This window comes from Arachis stenosperma, chromosome 5 (assembly GCF_014773155.1).
Source record: "Arachis stenosperma cultivar V10309 chromosome 5, arast.V10309.gnm1.PFL2, whole genome shotgun sequence".
In the NCBI taxonomy this organism is placed as follows: Eukaryota; Viridiplantae; Streptophyta; class Magnoliopsida; order Fabales; family Fabaceae; genus Arachis; species Arachis stenosperma.
Window position 1 is genome coordinate 12,118,761 of NC_080381.1, and position 18,465 is coordinate 12,137,225.

Genomic DNA, 18,465 nt, shown 5'->3' on the forward strand with positions numbered 1-18,465 from the left:
TGTTTGAATAGTAGAGAAGCGGCCTAGTCAGTCCTTGTTAGAGAAATAGAAAATAGTACATTGTTTTCTTCATGTGATGTATGAGATACTTCAGCAAAACAGTACTAAATCCAAAATTTCAATGGTTTTATTTTATTTTATTTCTAAATTTCATTTCTATATTTCCACACTAGTGACCAGTCAAGTTGGGAGTTGAAAATAGCTATCAGTGAAGTCTATAAATAATGAGCAGAGTCCATTCATTGCTTTGCACAAATAACTACTTTGAATTCATCTAGCAAATATATCTTACTATTTTATTTTATTTAAATTTTATCCATGGCGGAGGAAACCAAGATTTTGGTCCTTGGACCAACCGGAGCCATTGGAAGGCACATAGTTTGGGCCAGTGTTAAAGCAGGTCACCCCACTTTTGCTTTGGTCAGGAAGAACGCTGTCGCTATTCCTAAACCTACCCTCATCACCGCCGCTAACCCCGAAAGTAAGGAACAACTTCTTGAGAGCTACCAGAAATCCGGCGTTACCCTGCTCGAGGTATAGAGATCAACTTTATCCTTCAGAGACGTGAGACTTCTAATATTTTTGTAACGTGTTGTCATGTTTCTTGCAGGGTGACATAAATGATCATGCAAGTTTGGTTAAGGCCATCAAGCAAGTTGATGTTGTGATCTGCGCAGCTGGTAGATTACTCATTGAGGATCAGGTGAAGATTATTGCAGCAATCAAGGAAGCTGGAAATGTAAAGGTGCATATACAGTTTCTCTAATTTTTGTTTCTTAATTTTTTCTGTCATGCTTTTTTCAGTTTTTTCTGAATTTGTTGCTCTTGTTTTCAGAAGTTCTTCCCATCAGAATTTGGGCTTGATGTGGACCGCCACGACGCATTAGAACCCGTTAGGGAAGTTTTCGAGGAGAAGGCGAAAATCCGAAGATTAGTTGAGGAGGCAGGAATCCCCTACACTTACCTCTGCTGTCACGCCTTCACCGGTTATTTCATGCGTAACTTGTCACAGCTTGATACCACAGTTCCTCCAAGGGATAAAGTATACATTCAAGGAGATGGAAATGTCAAAGGTAACAAACAATAACAAAGTAACATCCATTAACTAACCTAGTCTAAATAATGTAACTAATTATATGGTTAATTTGGGTTGTCTCAGGTGCTTATATTACTGAGGCAGATGTTGGTACCTATACAGTTAAGGCAGCAGCAGACTCAAGAACTTTGAACAAAGCCTTTCACATAAGGCTCCCTAAAAATTATTTGACTTTCAACGAGGTGGTTTCATTGTGGGAGAAAAAGATTGGCAAGACCCTTGAGAGGATTTACGTTCCTGAGGAAAAAGTTATTGAGCAAATCAAGGGTTAGTAATAATTAACTAGCACTAATATTCAAACTTTGTATGGTAGGATAATAAGATTAACCAATATTGAATATAATTTTGCAGTGTCATCTTTCCCAAATAACTACCTGTTGGCGTTGTACCATTCACAGCAGATAAGAGGTGATGCAGTGTATGAGATTGACCCTGCTAAAGATGTAGAAGCTTATGAACTTTACCCTGATGTGAAATACACCACTGTTGATGAATATTTGAATCAATTTGTCTAAACTATAAAGTCTGAGAATAATGTTTGTCAAACACTAGAGAGTACTCAGAGAAGGCTCAATAAGAGTGGAGGGACTTGGGTCTTTTTACTAGCATTGTTGTTCTGCTTATTTTTTTTTAGTTCTTATCTTGTTCTTCAACATTATGTAACCTTATATCCAACAAATATTTTATAGATAAACAGCAACATGTGTGTTATTTTCAACGTACTCTCATTTATTTATCATTCTATTATGACTCATTGTTTTTTAATCTCATTAGCTGTTGCTGCTTGGTGAAGGAGGGGTCGTCATGCATTTCAGAAATTATTTTAAAATTGAACCTGGACTTCATTGTCACTTTATTATTTTTTTATTATGAGTGTATTTAGTTTAGCGTTAGGACTTGGAGTTTTAAAAGCATTTTTAATTTCCTTGCAGACACGGATTCAGGAATATTGTCATGGGACAATGATATATATAATATTAAAAAATTATACAAAAAATTATATAATGTAAAATATATTACAAAAATATACCAATAGAGAATATATTTTAAAATAAAAAAATATGTATGTATTTTTTATTAACGAAGTGGTCGATTTTTCGTATCATAAAATTCATCGATAATAGAATCTGTCAAATTTTTCAGCAATTTTTTTAATATAATTAAAAGACAATTAGAAAGAAATTCATCTTTAATTTTGTTTCTGAATTATTATTTACAACATTCATAGCTGAAAAAGGTCTCTCAGTTATAGTAATTGAAACATAGAGAATTAATACCAAATGAATAAAAAAGGACGTTCACAAGAAGAAAAAGAATCCACTTTATGAAATTTAAAAAATTTTATTTTATTTAAAAATATTAGTAATAATATCTTTTCAAATTTTTTTAATATTGTTACTTATTTTTTAGATATTAGAAATTATTGATATTTAAGTTAGATTAAACTTTTATTTATATTAAACTAAATACTAAATAAAATTTTTAAAAAATTAAATCATACTTAATAATTTATTACTATTAATTTTTTTTAAAAAAAATTGGGGACCGAGTACCTGTTTCCTTGAAAACTTTATTTTCTTATTTGGCTATTTTTTTCTCCTTTTAAAAGTAAACATAGTTTTGCAGTCTAACTTACATTTATTAAAAGCTAAAATTTTATGTTAAACTATTAATTGAAGAAATTTATGTCTTATCACCAATTCTACCTTTTATTATTTTTTATAATATTTTTTAATATTTTCTCCTACATATTATTTTTTGCAAAGTTTTTATTATCTTTTATTTATAAAATAATTATTTAAATTTATATCATTTTAATAATTTTTATTTAAAAATAATTTTAAGTAATATAATTCAAATAATATTTAGTTTATTATAATCTATTGTGATGTAAAAGTTATTGTTTTTAACTTTATGTTTTCAAGGATCTAATGTTTGCATAATAAGATATAAAAAATACATATGTAATTGCATAGACATTTTGTCAAATTGTTGTGTTGCGTATTATACACATTTAACATTTTAAATATGACACTCTTTAACATTGGTCTGATACTTTAAAATAAATTTAAAAATAATATATATTATTATTTATTAAAATAAAAAATGTTTTAAATATTTTATATAATTAAAATAAAATATTTAAAAAATTTATATTTTAATATTAATAAAATATTAAAATTTATCTAAAAATTATTTTATATTTTATATATATACATAGTTATATTTTATTAAACTTTAGAATTCGTATATTAATATGTCGTATTTCGTGTCCATACCAGATTTATGATAACACGATCGGTTTAAGATACTACAGTATTCAATTCAAATATTACATAATAAACGTTGTACTTGTTAGAAAAGTCGACTGGTATGGTTTGGACTCTGGACTTTTCCAATGTAAGGTTCCAGATATCGGTGATAAAAATAAACAAAAGATCTTACATACCAATCAGCATTTCCCACAAGTCCCAAGAATTTCTTATGCCAATGTTTGAGAAAACCATCAACCATTATGAGGTGATCGAATATAATTGGCAATGGCGTCACGTCACTTGGTAATACAAATCAACAAATTCATTATGCTGTAAGAACTTTATTAGCCTTTAATTTGTTGCCCCGTGTGGGGATTGGGAACTGGGAAAGCACAGCCATATAAATGGCCATCATCACTATCAAATTTCTATCATTTTGGCTGCATTCACCATGGCACAGAAAAGCAAAGTTTTAGTTGTGGGAGGCACTGGATACATCGGAAAATTCATAGTTAATGCAAGCGCAAAAGCCGGACACCCCACGTTTGTTCTTGTCAGAGAGAACAGCCTCTCTCATCCTCACAAATCCAACCTTATTCAAAGCTTCAAGAGTTCCGGAGTCACCTTTCTATATGTTAGTACTATTATCATTTTCAAGCAAGTAAAGTAACTTCAAGTTTAATGGTTCTGATTTGTTTTGTTTCTGATTTTATAGGGTGATCTAAGTGATCATTCAAGTCTTGTTAAAGCATTGAAGCAAGTTGATGTTGTCATCTCTGCTGTAAGTGGAGCACAAACGGAAGACCAACTCAACATCATATCGGCAATAAAAGAAGCTGGAAACATCAAGGTTAGGTGCATTATATACGCATTGTAGTGGTGCCCTACTACAATTTAAAAATTTTTTTAGGAGCGAATGATAATAATATTTATTTATTTTCATTAAATTATAAAATTTGACTTTATTTTTTAATTATCTTTTGATATTTAATAGTCAATTTAAGAATCATATTAGATATTTATTAGAAAGATCAATTTTCAATTATATTTAAATAAGATTGATATTTTTTTTAAAATAAACTCAAAAGATATTATTTATCCTTTTTTAAAATTAGTTTTAGTGTTTCCTGTAACAACTATATTAATTATTAAAAAAAATTTTAACTATAAATATTACTGAGAGTTAGCTTTTGATTGTATGAGAAGTAATTTTTAAATAATTATTTAGTGATATATATATATATATAAAAGACATTTTGATTGTATTGTTAAAAAAAATTTATTCAATTTTTTTAAAAATATGAAACCTAAAAAATAGAATTCTAAATTATATATTATTATTATTTAAATTACTATTTTAGTGTTTTAATTTATTATATATATTAAAGACTAATCATATTTTATAATAACAAAATATAATTATAAAAATAATTATGTTATATGTACATAAAAAATAACTATCTATATAGAATACATATTGTAATACAAAATACACATTGAAAATAAATTAAATAAATATATTTATACACAAATATATAATAATTAGTGAATAATTTGATAGCTGACTTTTGTACACATATAATATTTTTATTATAAAAATTATTAAATTTATCTATCTTGTGTCCTAAAGACATATATTAAAATTATAAATTGAGAATACTTTTATTAAAAATTAAAAAATTTAAGTTTTTAATGTACTTATTTTGTAGTTATTTTAAATAAAAAAAAATTAGAACATTCCACTAATAATAAGCTTGTGATGTATTTTAAGACTTATGTTAGCTAAACCTAATTTATTATTATGTTATATATATTTTATTCCTGGATTAAAATTTTTTAGATTCATTAACAATGAACAATATTAATATAAGGTGAAAATTTAGGTGAAGTTGACTTCACGTGAAGTCAAGTTAATATCTGACAGTCGTTAGATGAAAATTTAGTCAAATCAATCAAATTATCTAATGGTTCAAAAGTATCAACTTCACATGAAGTCGACTACACCTGAATTTCCACCTTAATATAACGGAGATGGTAAGGTCCATTCATTTTGCGTTTTTATTTTCCTTTTTTATTTTCAGAGGTTTTTGCCATCGGAATTTGGGCTGGATGTAGACCGTCATAACGCGGTTGAGCCAGCAGCTAGTGCTCTTGCGGGAAAAGCGAAAATCAGAAGGGCGATTGAAGCTGAAGGAATTCCCCATACTTATGTTGTTTCCAATGCCTTTGCTGGATACTTCTTAAGTACTCTTGGACAGCAAGGTGTCACAGCTCCTCCCAGAGATAAGGTAGCCATTTTGGGAGATGGAAATGTCAAAGGTAACACTAATGTTACTCATCACATTTATTTGTTGTCAAGAAATTATTTATCCAAGAAGTTTAAACCGGTAGAAGAAAGTACATGAATGATTATATATGTAATATTTACATTTTTTTGTTAGTTCAGGAGTTTATGTTGCGGAGGAGGATGTAGGGACTTATACCGTCAAAGCAGTGGATGATCCCAGAGCTTTGAACAAAATCTTGTACCAAAGACCCCCTGCTAATGTTTTGACATTCAACGAGATTGTTTCGCTGTGGGAGAACAAGATTGGCAAGACCCTTGAAAAAATATATATCCCTGAGGATCAAATTCTTAAGAACATCCAAGGTTAGTAAGAACCAACATCATTAAATCTCCTTGGTTTCATGCATTATATGATTATGATGTTGAAGTACATTCTTGTTCTTTTAACTTTGTACATTTGTACAGAGTCACCTTTTCCTGAGAGCCTTCTCTTGGCATTATCCCACTCTGCGCTGGTTAAGGGAGATTGCACAAACTTTGAGATTGAACCTTCTTTTGGCGTGGAAGCTTCTCAATTATACCCTGAAGTGAAATACACCACTGTCGACACCTACTTGAATCAGTTTGTTTGAAATCCATGGAGTGCATCATACCTATAAATTTAAATTACTCTACTCAGCGCAATAAAACTACTGTAGGGGCCTATCATGTGTTTTTCTTGTATGTTCTAATTATTTATAACAAAGTCATATCATAAATTGAGTGTTGTTCACGTCTGACGTCTCAGGATTCATTGTGCATTTAAATTTGTTAATTAGTGGCATTAAACCAAGACAAAAAGAAGAGCAATGTTATCGATCCAGACACCTTGAGCAAGAAAAGTAACATAGTTGATAAAAGCATAACTATTAACTAATCTAAGAAATAATGCTAGTCAAGTGAAATTCACTAGGCTAGTTTCTTGAAAACGCGAGTATTGTTGGACGTTGATAACCATGTTAAGAATTTTTTATTTTTATTTTTAGAGCAATGTCAGGGGCAGCAACATTTGTGATTGGTAGCCATCAACTAGCCATCAATGATGATTTGATGGTGTGAGATTGGTGTGAAATTTCATCCAATAACTCATCTTTCTTTGCTGGTTACGTGATGACCAAAATGCAATAAAATTGCTGACCTTCTAGACTTTTCCTTATTTTTATTTTCATCACCGAAGTTGGCAGCTCATGAACAACAACATCCGAAATTTCTCTACCCCGAAGCCAGAACCGAAAAAGGACAAAATAGCAACCCATGCATAAAGGATTAGAAGGAAGTAAAGAATCTCCGAGGAGCCAATGAAATATCTGTATAGTATGTATAATAAGTTGTTTATTTGAGTTAATATGAGTTAAAAAATAAACATCTAAAATAATATATATTACTAATTTTTTAAACACAATACACTCACATTATTTAAAATAACTGGATATTAGAATAATAAACATCTGATATCTTATTGAATCGAACATCTCTAAATTTTTATTGTACACATTATACATATATTTTATTGGTTCCGTATACTTCCTCAAAAATAAAAAGGACAAAGTGACATAATTTAATGCGTTAAATGTGTATCATAAACAACGACATTTATTAGGTGCTTCGGAAAAACAAACCAAAAGTTTTTGTTCTATGTTGTTTGGCGTTGTGACTTGTGACACAAATAATTTTGCAATTATGATACGTCAAAATTATTACTAATACAAAATATATATTAAAATATAAAATATATATTAAAAATAAATTAAATTATATATATACTTATATAAAAATATATAATAAATAATTTAATAACTAATTTTAATATATAAATAATATTTTTATTAATTTTAAAAAGAGAATAAATAATAAATAAGAGAATGAATAATAAATAAGAATAAACACCTAAATTATCCTCAATCAATTCTAGATCAAACATTTTACTTGGACAGATTTTTATTCCAAAAAATTAATATGTTTGATAAGAGTAATTATGGTTTCAGATGTTTTGCTTTTGATATAAGTAATTTTTTAAAATTTTTAGATAATAAAAATTTGTATGATATGAAAACCTATCTTGAATGTTTTGCTGCAAATAAAATAAAACAAACTATGATTTACTGGATCCAAAAACAATTCTTACTATACAATACAAACAGTTTTGATATCCCGACACACTTGTTATTACCGTCACCAATAAGGTCACATTTCGAAACCATCGCGCTTCTATTCCCGATTCCCTTCTTCTTTATTGATACCCTTCTCTGTCATTGCCACTAACTTGTCTTCTTAGTTTCTTTCTCACTTTCTAACTATAAACACCATTCATTGTAGTGGTGACAGTGTTGTATTGAGAGGTTGACACTTTTTCTTTATTTTTTCAACCATGGATAATAACCGGTTTTCATCGCAGAAACACTCTACCAAGAGTGGTTATGAGCCGTCAGACACAGAGACAGAGTGGCAAGAGGTTCCGAGACATGAACGAGAAAGAAAGAACATTGCTTTGGATTCTGAAGATGCAAAAGCTTTCACTCTAATTGCCAAGAGTCCATTGGCACTACACAGGAGGCACCAATACAACCATTCCAAGTTCGAAACTGAAACCTCATCAGCCACCACAACAATAGCTTCTGTTCCAAGCCAACCTCGGAGAAGACAACACCATAGCAAGTCACCCTTTAAGCTTCGAGTAGCTGGCGATGATGATGGCGATGATACTGATGATCATGGTCCCCCACCATCACCCATAAGAGGTGTATGCTTATGACAAGCTTCTTAAATTTGTTTTGCTATCATAATATATTGTATTTATTACTCTTTCGTATTTGTGCAACATAGGTTTGAACACAAGGAGAAATATAAGCCCTTTGCCAAAACCAGATGTTGGGAGAACCGTGTCTCCTTACAGCAGAAAGCATCACGGTTCTTCAGGTCATGTTGAAGTGGAAAGAGTGGTTGATAAGTCAAACTATAAAAGATCAGTGACAGCACCAAGGTTGAGGGAACAGCAGAGAAGAACTACGTCTCCAATGGCCAGAGGCATGGTTCTCAATGCACCTTCAGTGGCAGAGATCAATGAAATCATAGCAGAGGTGAAACTATCCAATGACCCTAGCACTTTGGATGAGTCAATGACTTCCACCACTGAGTCTATTCAACCGGGTGATCTTTTCTTCTCACGAGAAAGCAGTGCCTTGCAAGGCAAGAAACCTTCGCTGTTGCCCCAAAAACTTCAACAATATGGATATTATAGTCCAAGTCCTGCAGGAACCGCCATGAGTCCCCACATTAGAGGTCTCCCTGCTTCTTCCGTTGAGGATGAAAGCAACGGAAATGGCATGAACATCCGAGGAATCGCCTCATCCGGTGTGTCTCGATCAAGTTCAGCTGTTACAAGCAGAAAGGGCGGTAGCAGTATGACGAGCGATGGTAGTGTGAAGACAACTGATAGCATGAGGAAATTCACAGCCAACAGGAAGAAGAGCCAGAAGGATGCATCATGGTTTGCTTGCATGAGGACAGGAAACTGCAGGACATCGATGAAATCGCCGGAGCGTAAAAGGCCAATTGAGACTTCTTTCATTGGCAGGGCTATTGTGGTGGAAAGCCTCCCACAATTCTGGGCTGATAAGCACCAACCTGCTTCACTTAATGGCTTCATTTGCAACAAACAAGAAGCTCAACTTCTCAAGGAATTAGTAAGTTTCCAGCCACTCATAAATAGTTACTTTTCAGTTGCCCTTTTTTGTATAGTTTCTGACTTTGACACTACTTTGGATTTAAGGTTTCTCAGGGCTCTTGCCCTCATATTCTGCTCAAAGGACCCTCCGGTTCTGGGAAAAGAGAACTAGCAATGGCTCTTCTACGCGAAATATATGGTGATGCATGCTGCAATGTAAGTTTCTTCCCATAGTTTTCCTTATACATATATTTGCATTCTTAAGCTAACCTTATCAGACCCTTTTTGCAGATGTCCCATGAGTTAAGGAGCTTCCCTATTCAGGTAAAAATTTCTAAACACTTTAGCTATATAATCTGATGACTGATAAGTGAAAAGCAGTCTTGGTCCTTGGTCCAAAATGATGGAGTTTCAGTCCATTGCTATGTTCTAATGGCAATAAACTGCTTTAACAGGACAAGAGGCCTATCAAAGTATGTGTTTCAATAGCATCTAGTGCACATCACATGGAGCTCAATGTAAGCATGGAACCAAATGCTAAATATGCTTTGCTGGGATTAATCAAAGAAATTAGCAATATATATGCAATGACACCCGAAGTCAGTAATGTTAATTTCAAGCCTGATTATAAAGGTTTGTTGTCCGAATGCATGTATGTATGAAATCTTAAAAGGATTCATCCTTTAATGTGAGTGTAGCTAAAAAGGTTTGATTCTCTTGATTTCAGTAATACTTCTTTATGGCGTTGATAAAGCAGTGGAGAACATCCAGCACATGATTAAATGGATTATAGACCGGTATTCGGATATATGTAAACTAGTTCTCTGCTGTGAAGATGATGCAGCCATTGTTGAGCCTGTTAAAAACCGTTTTAAAATTATCAAAGTTGATGCACCTCAAACTCACCAAGTAAGCATTAAACAATGAAAAGATAGAAAAATTAATCTTGGATTTGATTACTTATATGCATAGATACTGTAGCAAGGTAGTGTGACAAGATGCATGATACACTCTGCTATATTTGCTGCAAAAAAACTAAACTTGAATCGAATTCAAACTATTATCTATCTACTTTTATGTTCTTTTAGTTTCTACAAGAATTTTTTGTTACTATTCCTTTCATGGAATTGGTTAAAATCTCCTTCCATTTTATTTGTATTGAACAATCAAATTAGAAGTAACTAACACAAACACAATGCCAGATTGCTGAAGTTCTTATTCATATAGCAAAGAAAGAGGAAATTGATGTGTCCCTTAATTTTGCCGCAAAGATTGCCATAAAATCAAAGCAAAACCTGAGGAAAGCTATCATGGCACTCGAAGCTTGCAAGGCGCACAAGTAAGAACACCTAAAAGGAAAAGTATTTTTATCATCAGCATTTCTAATACATTTGTCTACAGAGACTGATTGGTGCACTCTGCTGTGTAGCTATCCATTTTCAGAAGAACAACCTATTCCAATTGGATGGGAGGACATGGTAATAGAAGTAGCTGCAGAGATTCTAGCTGATCCATCATTTTCACGGCAAGAAATTCTCCTGAAAAGAATTGAGGTCAGCTTAAAAAGAGAAGTTTACTATTGGCATGCTTATTATGTGAGTTTCTCCTTCCATGACCATGCCATTTTCCTTTCTTTCTTTTAAATTAGTAACCAAATTAAAGACTATACATATGTATTGTATATGATTAACAGGAAAGAAGACTGCCACCCGGAACAACAGCTTTACTAAAGTTAGAAGGTAAAAAGGATCAGATAACAACATTTCTAATCATTGATTTACCTGATAACAAATATTTTAGTAACATGGTGTTTGTGTGCAGAATTTGTGGCCAAGTTCATGAGCATATACAGAAAAAGCTGCGGTACTCAACAATATGTGTAGGTTAACATGGATGTCGTTCAGCTAAGAGTGCTGAAAATCATATGATCAGCAGTAACTAATGCTTGCTTGTTTCTGCTGGAATCACTCAGCATACAAGAACGGAAAGTGTTGCTGAGATAAGACAGATACACAGAGACACAGAGACACGAATATCAATTGAAATCAGTTTCTGCATCTTATGTTATTTAACACATACAATAATTCAACACTTATCATCGAGTATCGCGTTGTGCTATTAGCCTATTATGCAGGCGCAATATGTTCCAGTATATTGTTGATTACATATAATTAATTGAGTTAGCCGCCATGTGAAGCATCTGGTATATTATTAATTAATTAATTGATTAATGCAGCAAGTTCCCGATCGATATGTTCCATATATGAAATCCAAAAGGAATTGCATCGAGTCGTCCAGAATGTTTTAATGTTTTAAGGGAATGTCTTTGATGGAAAAAGAATAATTAAGAGTTTAAAAGACCATGTAAAAAGATTCTATATCAAGGGTTGGGATGACTGTTGTACAATAATTATTGGTAATGCTATTTTTAATCTAAAGTTAAATGTATTTGTAGATTGGTATAACATAATTTGGTTAGACCAATGATTTAATAGTTGATTTTTTTTTGATGAATTGGTTTACAATTTTTTTTTGTTGGACTTTATCACATGGGCCATACCCATAACCCACACAAACATAGTTCATAGAATACACAACTCATTTTTTCTTTCTTAATTTATTGGTCAACATCATGAACATTGAACAATTTCATATTATTGCCTGTGTGATTTTCTGCTTCAGTTATTTTTTCTCTTATAAAATTTTTATTTTTTTATGGTAAAATAAAATAAAAACTTGTACACATTTTTGTTTTCATATATTATTATTATTATTATTATTATTATTATTATTATTATTATTATTATTATCACTTTTTTTTGTTAAAACAAAGCACATCTTTTTTCTATTGTTACATATCTTTTTTTTACTAATAAAAATTTATTTTTTTTTATTTTTTTACATTATTATTTAACTAAAATGAAATAAAATAACAGACTAAAATACACATTGATGCTCTATGCACGAGAAGTAAGTGACTTTATTCTTCAACAAAATAAAAATATTAATATTATAATTAATAATTAAATTAATTATTTATTATTTTACATATATAACACATTTAAGAAAATAAAATAACACATAAAATATTTTTGGTACACACTAATATTATTAGGCCTACAACCTAATGTTATTAGAGTCATTCTTGTTAGGTATTATTATTATTATTATTATTATTATTATTATTATTATTATTATTATTATTATTATTATTATTATTATTAGAGTAATTACCTAAATCAGTTTTTGAGAATTTTAAAAATGAACATTTTATTTTTCAAGAAAAATTAATATACAGATCAATTCCTAAGATTTTACTCCGACAGACAAATCAATTCTCAATTCAATTTTTGACAGAATAATTACCCAAATCAGTCCTCAAAAATTTTAAAAACGGACATTTTAGTCCTAAAAAAAATTAATACACAGATCAATCTTTAACATTTTTTCTGTCAGACATAAAGTCCCCTGCATGCCCATTTTACTTTTACTATCTGCCGACCTTTATTATTATTAACTTAACTTTGTGCATGTGGACCATAACATTATCATATTAATACACTCTTTTCATTAGAAACAAGTAAGATGAATAATGATAAATTTGGATCCTCTAAATTTTAAATTTTCATTTTAGAGAATAAAGTGTGATCTCTCACCATTTATTTCATAGGTGTGATCAAGAAAAAATATGAGAAAAAAATTATTTAAGGGTGAGAGATTACACTTTACCCTCTAAAGTTAAAATTCAAAAATTATTTAAGGGTGAGAGATCACACTTTACCCTCTAAAGTTAAAATTCAAAATTTAGAAAATCCAAATTCAATAATGATGCTACGAAATCCAAATTAATAGGACATCTTTTAATACAAATATGTTTTTTAAAATAGGACATCTTTTGATTATATTAAATACAAAAATATGAAATAATTTCAACCTTGAATTTCTTATAAAATAATTTCTAATAATTTTATTAAATATTATTATTATTATTATTATTATTATTATTATTATTATTATTATTATTATTATTGAGTGACTATATATATATATATATACTCATGATTAAATTTATCATTATTTTTATCCAAAACATACAAAAAATTATGATATAGTATTATTGTGTAATTAATAATAATAATAATAATTTTATTTTGCATTGCTTTTTTTGGATGAAAAATATTATGTTTAACGGAGATAAACGTTGAAAATTAATTTGGATATTAATTTTTTTTGGGGACTAAATTGTCTGCTTTTAAAATTTTTTGAGATTGATCTGGATAATTATTCTGCCAAAAATAATAAACGGAGACTAATTTGTCTGCCGAAGTAAAACCTTAAAAATTAATCTGTGTATTAATTTTTTTAGAGAATAAAATATTTACTTTTAAAATCTTTAAAAATTGATTTAGGTAATTACTCTTAAAATAATGATAATAACATTAACAATTATAATAATAAGAATAATAGTAATAATAATTTTAATAATCAAAATAATACTAATACTAATTATAACAATAATAATGCTAATAGAGATATTATAATAATAACAATAACGATAATAATGATCCTAACGAAAACAATAACAGCAATAATAAGTGAAATAATAATTATAACAATAATAAGAAAGAACAGTATAATAGACAAAAAAATACCAGTATAAAAACGAAGGTTATTAGAAGAAAAATAATATTAACTATAACCATAAAATTAACTTATATTCAAATTTATTCTAATTACTACAATTTAATATTTACAAACCGATCCTTATATTTTTGGGTATCTTTATTTATTACCTGATCTTTCAAGGTGCGGATTATACTTCTTCTACTAAAAAAAAGCTCCTTTATATATATACTAGGAAAGTACCCGGACATGAATTAAAGAATCACATATAATAACTTATGAATGACGTAACATTAAACCAAATAATTTACATCACATTCCATGATAATTACATATTGCATCGATGCCATGAAAGAAAACAAAATCACAAAAAATCACCTCAAAACATTTTTCAAAACCTCCCTAAATATAACATTTATAATAGAAAAAGTATGAGGAAACAATAGACTAGTTGTACAATGCATACAATGGGGGTTTAAATGAAATTTAAATTAAATAATGGGTTATCAATTAATTTTGTATTATTTCTTATTTGAAATTTAAAACCATTTAGTAATTATAGATTCTAATTAATTAATTAGGTTAAAACACTCTCCTCAACGATCACACGGCTGCCCCATGCAGGATCGTTCCAACGCAGCTGCCCTCTCATCTACGATCGACAGCGCCGCCCTCTCATCTGCACACAACGCAGCACGGCTGCCCCATGCAGGATCTTTCCAACGCAGCCGCCCTCTCATCTACGTTCGATAGCGCCGCCCTCTCATCTGCACACAACACAGCCGGTGTTCACTCCTTCAGAATGGCAGAATCGCAAGAAGAACGTGCTGCAAGCGAGGGTCCTCATTTATGCACATCACCTAGCCAAAATTCATTAATGGAGGTTGATATAGTTGAACCGTTAGTTTGTGTTGCCTCTGAAGTTTCTGAAAATTTATCAAACGAACAAGAAAACTTAGCCGCCAATGTCGCAGAGCATGGTCACAAGTTAAACAAGGTGAGCAATTAGGATCCTTAAATTCTGCCATGGATGTTTATTTCGCGTTTAATTCTACCATAAATGAGTTTTTTGATTGTATGCTTATTGAAACATGCACTTGTAATCGATGAGTTGAGATGTAATTAAAGTTATGTTTGTTTTATTTATAATAGTATGATTATATGCATTGAGGATTAGCTGAAATTAATTAATCATTTATGGTTATATGATTATATCCAGGAAGTATATTTTCTTACGTGTTTTTGTATGTGAATTTATGCTGTCATCATGTTAAATGGCATCTTCATTTGCTAATCATCCTATTATGGACTTATGTGCCTATATGCATGATGGGATAGCATAATTTAATTTTTTGGGATGCTTATATGAATTTATTTTTATCTACAGTGTGTTTATATTATATCTACATGATGACCATGCAAGTATGTAAAATAGATAACTATAGTGTGATGCAGAGGCTGAACTTGTTTACTGAATTGAAGGAAATGTTATTTGTATTTGCAACATGTTAACCATGATATGCTTATATGAGTGTTTTAATCATGTAATGATATGCTTATATGCTCACTGCATATTTGTAACGTTATATGCTCATATGCTTCCGGCATATTATTTTAATATTTTTCATGCTTATAGGAATAAATAATGTTAAAATTTTAATATTTTTCTTCCTGCACATGAAGAAAGAGTGTGTATCTAAATATACAGGAAAAGACTTTTTTTTATGGAGTGAAAAAAGAAGCCACTAAAGATAGATTAAGGCCCTTAAATAATAGCCCAAATAAAAGAAATAATTTTACATAATTTTCATTGAATTAAAAAAAAAACAACTAAAGGGTTGAAATTAATTAAATAATACATGAAATGAAAAAAATAATTCTCATGGTTTGATTTTGTAGCTGTTGATGTGTTTTCGGTGATTGTTTTTGAGATTTTATTTAAATGAGTTTTGATAAGGATCTTCCTCCTTTTGGTTACTCTGTTTGTTTTGAAATTATCGGGTATGCAGTTGTCGGATGTTATGGATGTTGGAAGTGAAGAGATGGAGCCTGGTGATGAGGTACTGGAGTCTAGCTTACTTTTGTTTAGTCATAATGTTCATGTTTTATTTGAAGACTAATGGTAATTAATTTTTCTTTCGGATTAATATAAATACAGTTACCAGATCATGGTAACCTACAAGAAGATGAGATACCAAGAGTTGGAATGCGATTTCCTCAGCTACAGATGGCGCATGACTTTTATGTGTCCTATGCAAAGAAAGCTGGATTTGCAACTAAGATAAGGACGACAACATTTGACAAGATCACAAAGGCTCCCATTAACCAGGCTATACACTGTAATCGCGATGGGATCCGCGAGTCTCGTGTTAAAGCACCAACACGGAAGAATACGATTTCAGCTGCTGGGTGCAAGGCAAGGATATATGTAAAGTTTGATAAAGACGTGCAAGACTGGGTTCTGCTCAAGGCTGACTTGACGCACTCTCACCCTTGTTCACCGAAAAAGGCAGTGCACTATCATGAGTATAGGCAGTTGACCATGCATGCGAGGTAATTATTAACCCACTAACCGGTCAAAATCATAGTCACTGAGCTGTACAGGTGCTGCTGGCGGTGTGTGTGGAGATCCATTTTTTAGGTCAGTTTTTCCAGCTTGATGATTTTCATGAGTGCTGTTGAACACTGGATCTTCTTGTATTGAATCATGTGGCGGAGGGTGCTGTCGGAATAACCGCATCCTTCTAGCAAGCGGCACATGGTCATCATCATCAGATTCCGAGACTACCAATGGTGCAGCAGTGCTTCCTGAGACACTTTCTTTTGGAATTTCTTTTCTGGTGCTTCGTCTACATCGGCTCCTATTGGGAATCACCTTTCTCCTCGTACCAGTCTTGGATTGCTGTGATGTAAATTCATGCATATCATCAGTTAAATTAACAAACAAAGAGAACCCGACTAAAGTGAACAACCAAATCGTACTAAGGTGTAAACCCAGAAATATAACAAAGTGAACATCCAATTCAAATTATCACATGAGCTATGATACAGAAAGCATACCAACTTATCCGTCTCGTTATATCTTGGCTGAGATGTAGTCTGCCTTCGTTAGACGGAAATTGTTCAGTGTCCTTGGAGGGCCTTTTACATCCTCCTTTCTTGTTTACTACCTTACTCGAAGGCTGCTTCTTGTGTCTTTTCATTGAATTGTTGACTACGCAACCCTGTGTTCAACATGGGACAACAAATACATGGAAAAATCTAATGTGAACTTTCAGGCGTTTTGGCAACATAACAACCTCACAATCGTTCATAAAAACTAACCATCTATGGCCACACTATATTTTACATCCGAAAGCCAACTACAGTGAACATCCTTAATTACAAACACAGTAATCATCACTGAATTCTACTTTCACACAATGAATCAAATAGGCAGCACCATGAAGCAATTCTTTTATACATAAAAAGCCATCCAAATAAATTAATCATAAAGTATCTATCCAATTCAGGTTAGAACCTAATTTGGGCATCCTAGATCCTCCTCTTTAAGTAACAAACTCAACTAAAATAAAACCTTAATAAAATTAAGACACAACTAATTCAAACAAGATTTCAACATAGAAACATGTAAATATAATACACGGTCATTGAATCTAGCCCTCGTAACCGTTCTTTTATGAACTTCATCTATCAAAACAAGCCATACAGCCACATAATGAAGCCTCAATTACAATTTTGTTTTCGCAAAATCTATGATAACGATCAACCATCACACACATAAATAAGGATCCAATTTATTGAGCTAACGATCTTGCATAAGGAAAGCAAATTACCTTTTCTGCCTTCCTATAGGTTGGATGAGGTGAAGTTTTCCTTTGGTAGATTGTGATTCGTCAGTGCCGTTGCGGGTCCTTTTACACCTCCCCCCCTCGTTAACAGCTTTACTCGAACATTGTTTCTTCTGCTTTCTCTTGGTCCTTACATTTGTTACTATGCAACCCTGTGTGTTCAACATTTGGTCAAAAGCAAGATTTCAATCACTCAATGTGGACCGCCAATTGCATTTCTTTTATCAACTAGAATTTATAAAATGCATTAGTAGAAGTTGAACCTGTGAGATGACGTAGTCGGCCTTCTTATCAAGCTCATTAGTCGTCCACTCAACAATCCAGGGTTCGGGAACTCGACATGCATGCAATGGACAAAAAAGTACAAAACCTATAGAAAAATAACATAAATTTTAGGAATTACACATACGGTGGTACATTGGCTTCAAATTAACTTAATTTATTGCATTACCAGCAGCACGAACATGCACCCGCCGCATGTTTCCCTGTTCTCATCTTGGAATTTACTTATCGCATCCCGCAGCCACTTTAATATGTGATAAGGCCAATGAAACCTTTTAGGGTTCGACACATCTAATATTGGAGGGAGGTGCCACGGAGAAATAGTTTGCTGGCTTGTGGGGTTCAGAAACATCTTCAAAACCACCAAG

The 18,465-nt window shown here is 31.4% G+C and overlaps 3 protein-coding genes across 3 annotated transcripts; all 3 read left to right on the forward strand.

The window, feature by feature from the left end:
* Positions 1-247: 247 nt before the first annotated feature.
* LOC130982974 (isoflavone reductase-like) lies at positions 248-1,814 on the forward strand. Its single transcript, XM_057907134.1, has 5 exons — positions 248-534; positions 611-745; positions 836-1,073; positions 1,160-1,363; positions 1,448-1,814. Exons 1-5 carry the CDS (start codon positions 319-321, stop codon positions 1,609-1,611), a joined length of 957 nt encoding a protein of 318 aa, XP_057763117.1. The 5' UTR covers positions 248-318; the 3' UTR covers positions 1,612-1,814.
* A 1,726-nt stretch (positions 1,815-3,540) lies between these two features.
* Positions 3,541-6,410, forward strand: LOC130979587 (phenylcoumaran benzylic ether reductase Pyrc5-like). The gene is made up of 5 exons (XM_057903053.1): positions 3,541-3,985; positions 4,067-4,201; positions 5,433-5,670; positions 5,798-6,001; positions 6,104-6,410. Exons 1-5 carry the CDS (start codon positions 3,803-3,805, stop codon positions 6,268-6,270), a joined length of 927 nt encoding a protein of 308 aa, XP_057759036.1. The 5' UTR covers positions 3,541-3,802; the 3' UTR covers positions 6,271-6,410.
* Positions 6,411-7,934: 1,524 nt separating this feature from the next.
* LOC130979859 (uncharacterized) lies at positions 7,935-11,695 on the forward strand. Its single transcript, XM_057903403.1, has 9 exons — positions 7,935-8,415; positions 8,501-9,360; positions 9,447-9,557; positions 9,633-9,665; positions 9,797-9,974; positions 10,069-10,250; positions 10,544-10,680; positions 10,771-11,080; positions 11,163-11,695. The coding sequence occupies exons 1-8, from the start codon at positions 8,046-8,048 to the stop codon at positions 10,982-10,984; spliced, it is 2,085 nt and encodes a 694-aa protein (XP_057759386.1). The 5' UTR covers positions 7,935-8,045; the 3' UTR covers positions 10,985-11,080; positions 11,163-11,695.
* Positions 11,696-18,465: the final 6,770 nt, after the last annotated feature.

Bases quoted from the DNA above. Each gene is read 5' to 3' on its own strand.
- LOC130982974 (XM_057907134.1), top strand. From the start codon at position 319: ATGGCGGAGGAAACCAAGATTTTGGTCCTTGGACCAACCGGAGCCATT. The intron at 1,074-1,159 runs GTAACAAACAAT...GGGTTGTCTCAG, and splicing joins AGGAGATGGAAATGTCAAAG to GTGCTTATATTACTGAGGCA. The intron at 1,364-1,447 runs GTTAGTAATAAT...ATAATTTTGCAG, and splicing joins AGTTATTGAGCAAATCAAGG to TGTCATCTTTCCCAAATAAC.
- LOC130979587 (XM_057903053.1), top strand. From the start codon at position 3,803: ATGGCACAGAAAAGCAAAGTTTTAGTTGTGGGAGGCACTGGATACATC. The intron at 3,986-4,066 runs GTTAGTACTATT...CTGATTTTATAG, and splicing joins CCGGAGTCACCTTTCTATAT to GGTGATCTAAGTGATCATTC. The intron at 5,671-5,797 runs GTAACACTAATG...TTGTTAGTTCAG, and splicing joins GGGAGATGGAAATGTCAAAG to GAGTTTATGTTGCGGAGGAG.
- LOC130979859 (XM_057903403.1), top strand. From the start codon at position 8,046: ATGGATAATAACCGGTTTTCATCGCAGAAACACTCTACCAAGAGTGGT. The intron at 8,416-8,500 runs GTGTATGCTTAT...TGTGCAACATAG, and splicing joins CCCACCATCACCCATAAGAG to GTTTGAACACAAGGAGAAAT. The intron at 10,251-10,543 runs GTAAGCATTAAA...ACACAATGCCAG, and splicing joins ATGCACCTCAAACTCACCAA to ATTGCTGAAGTTCTTATTCA.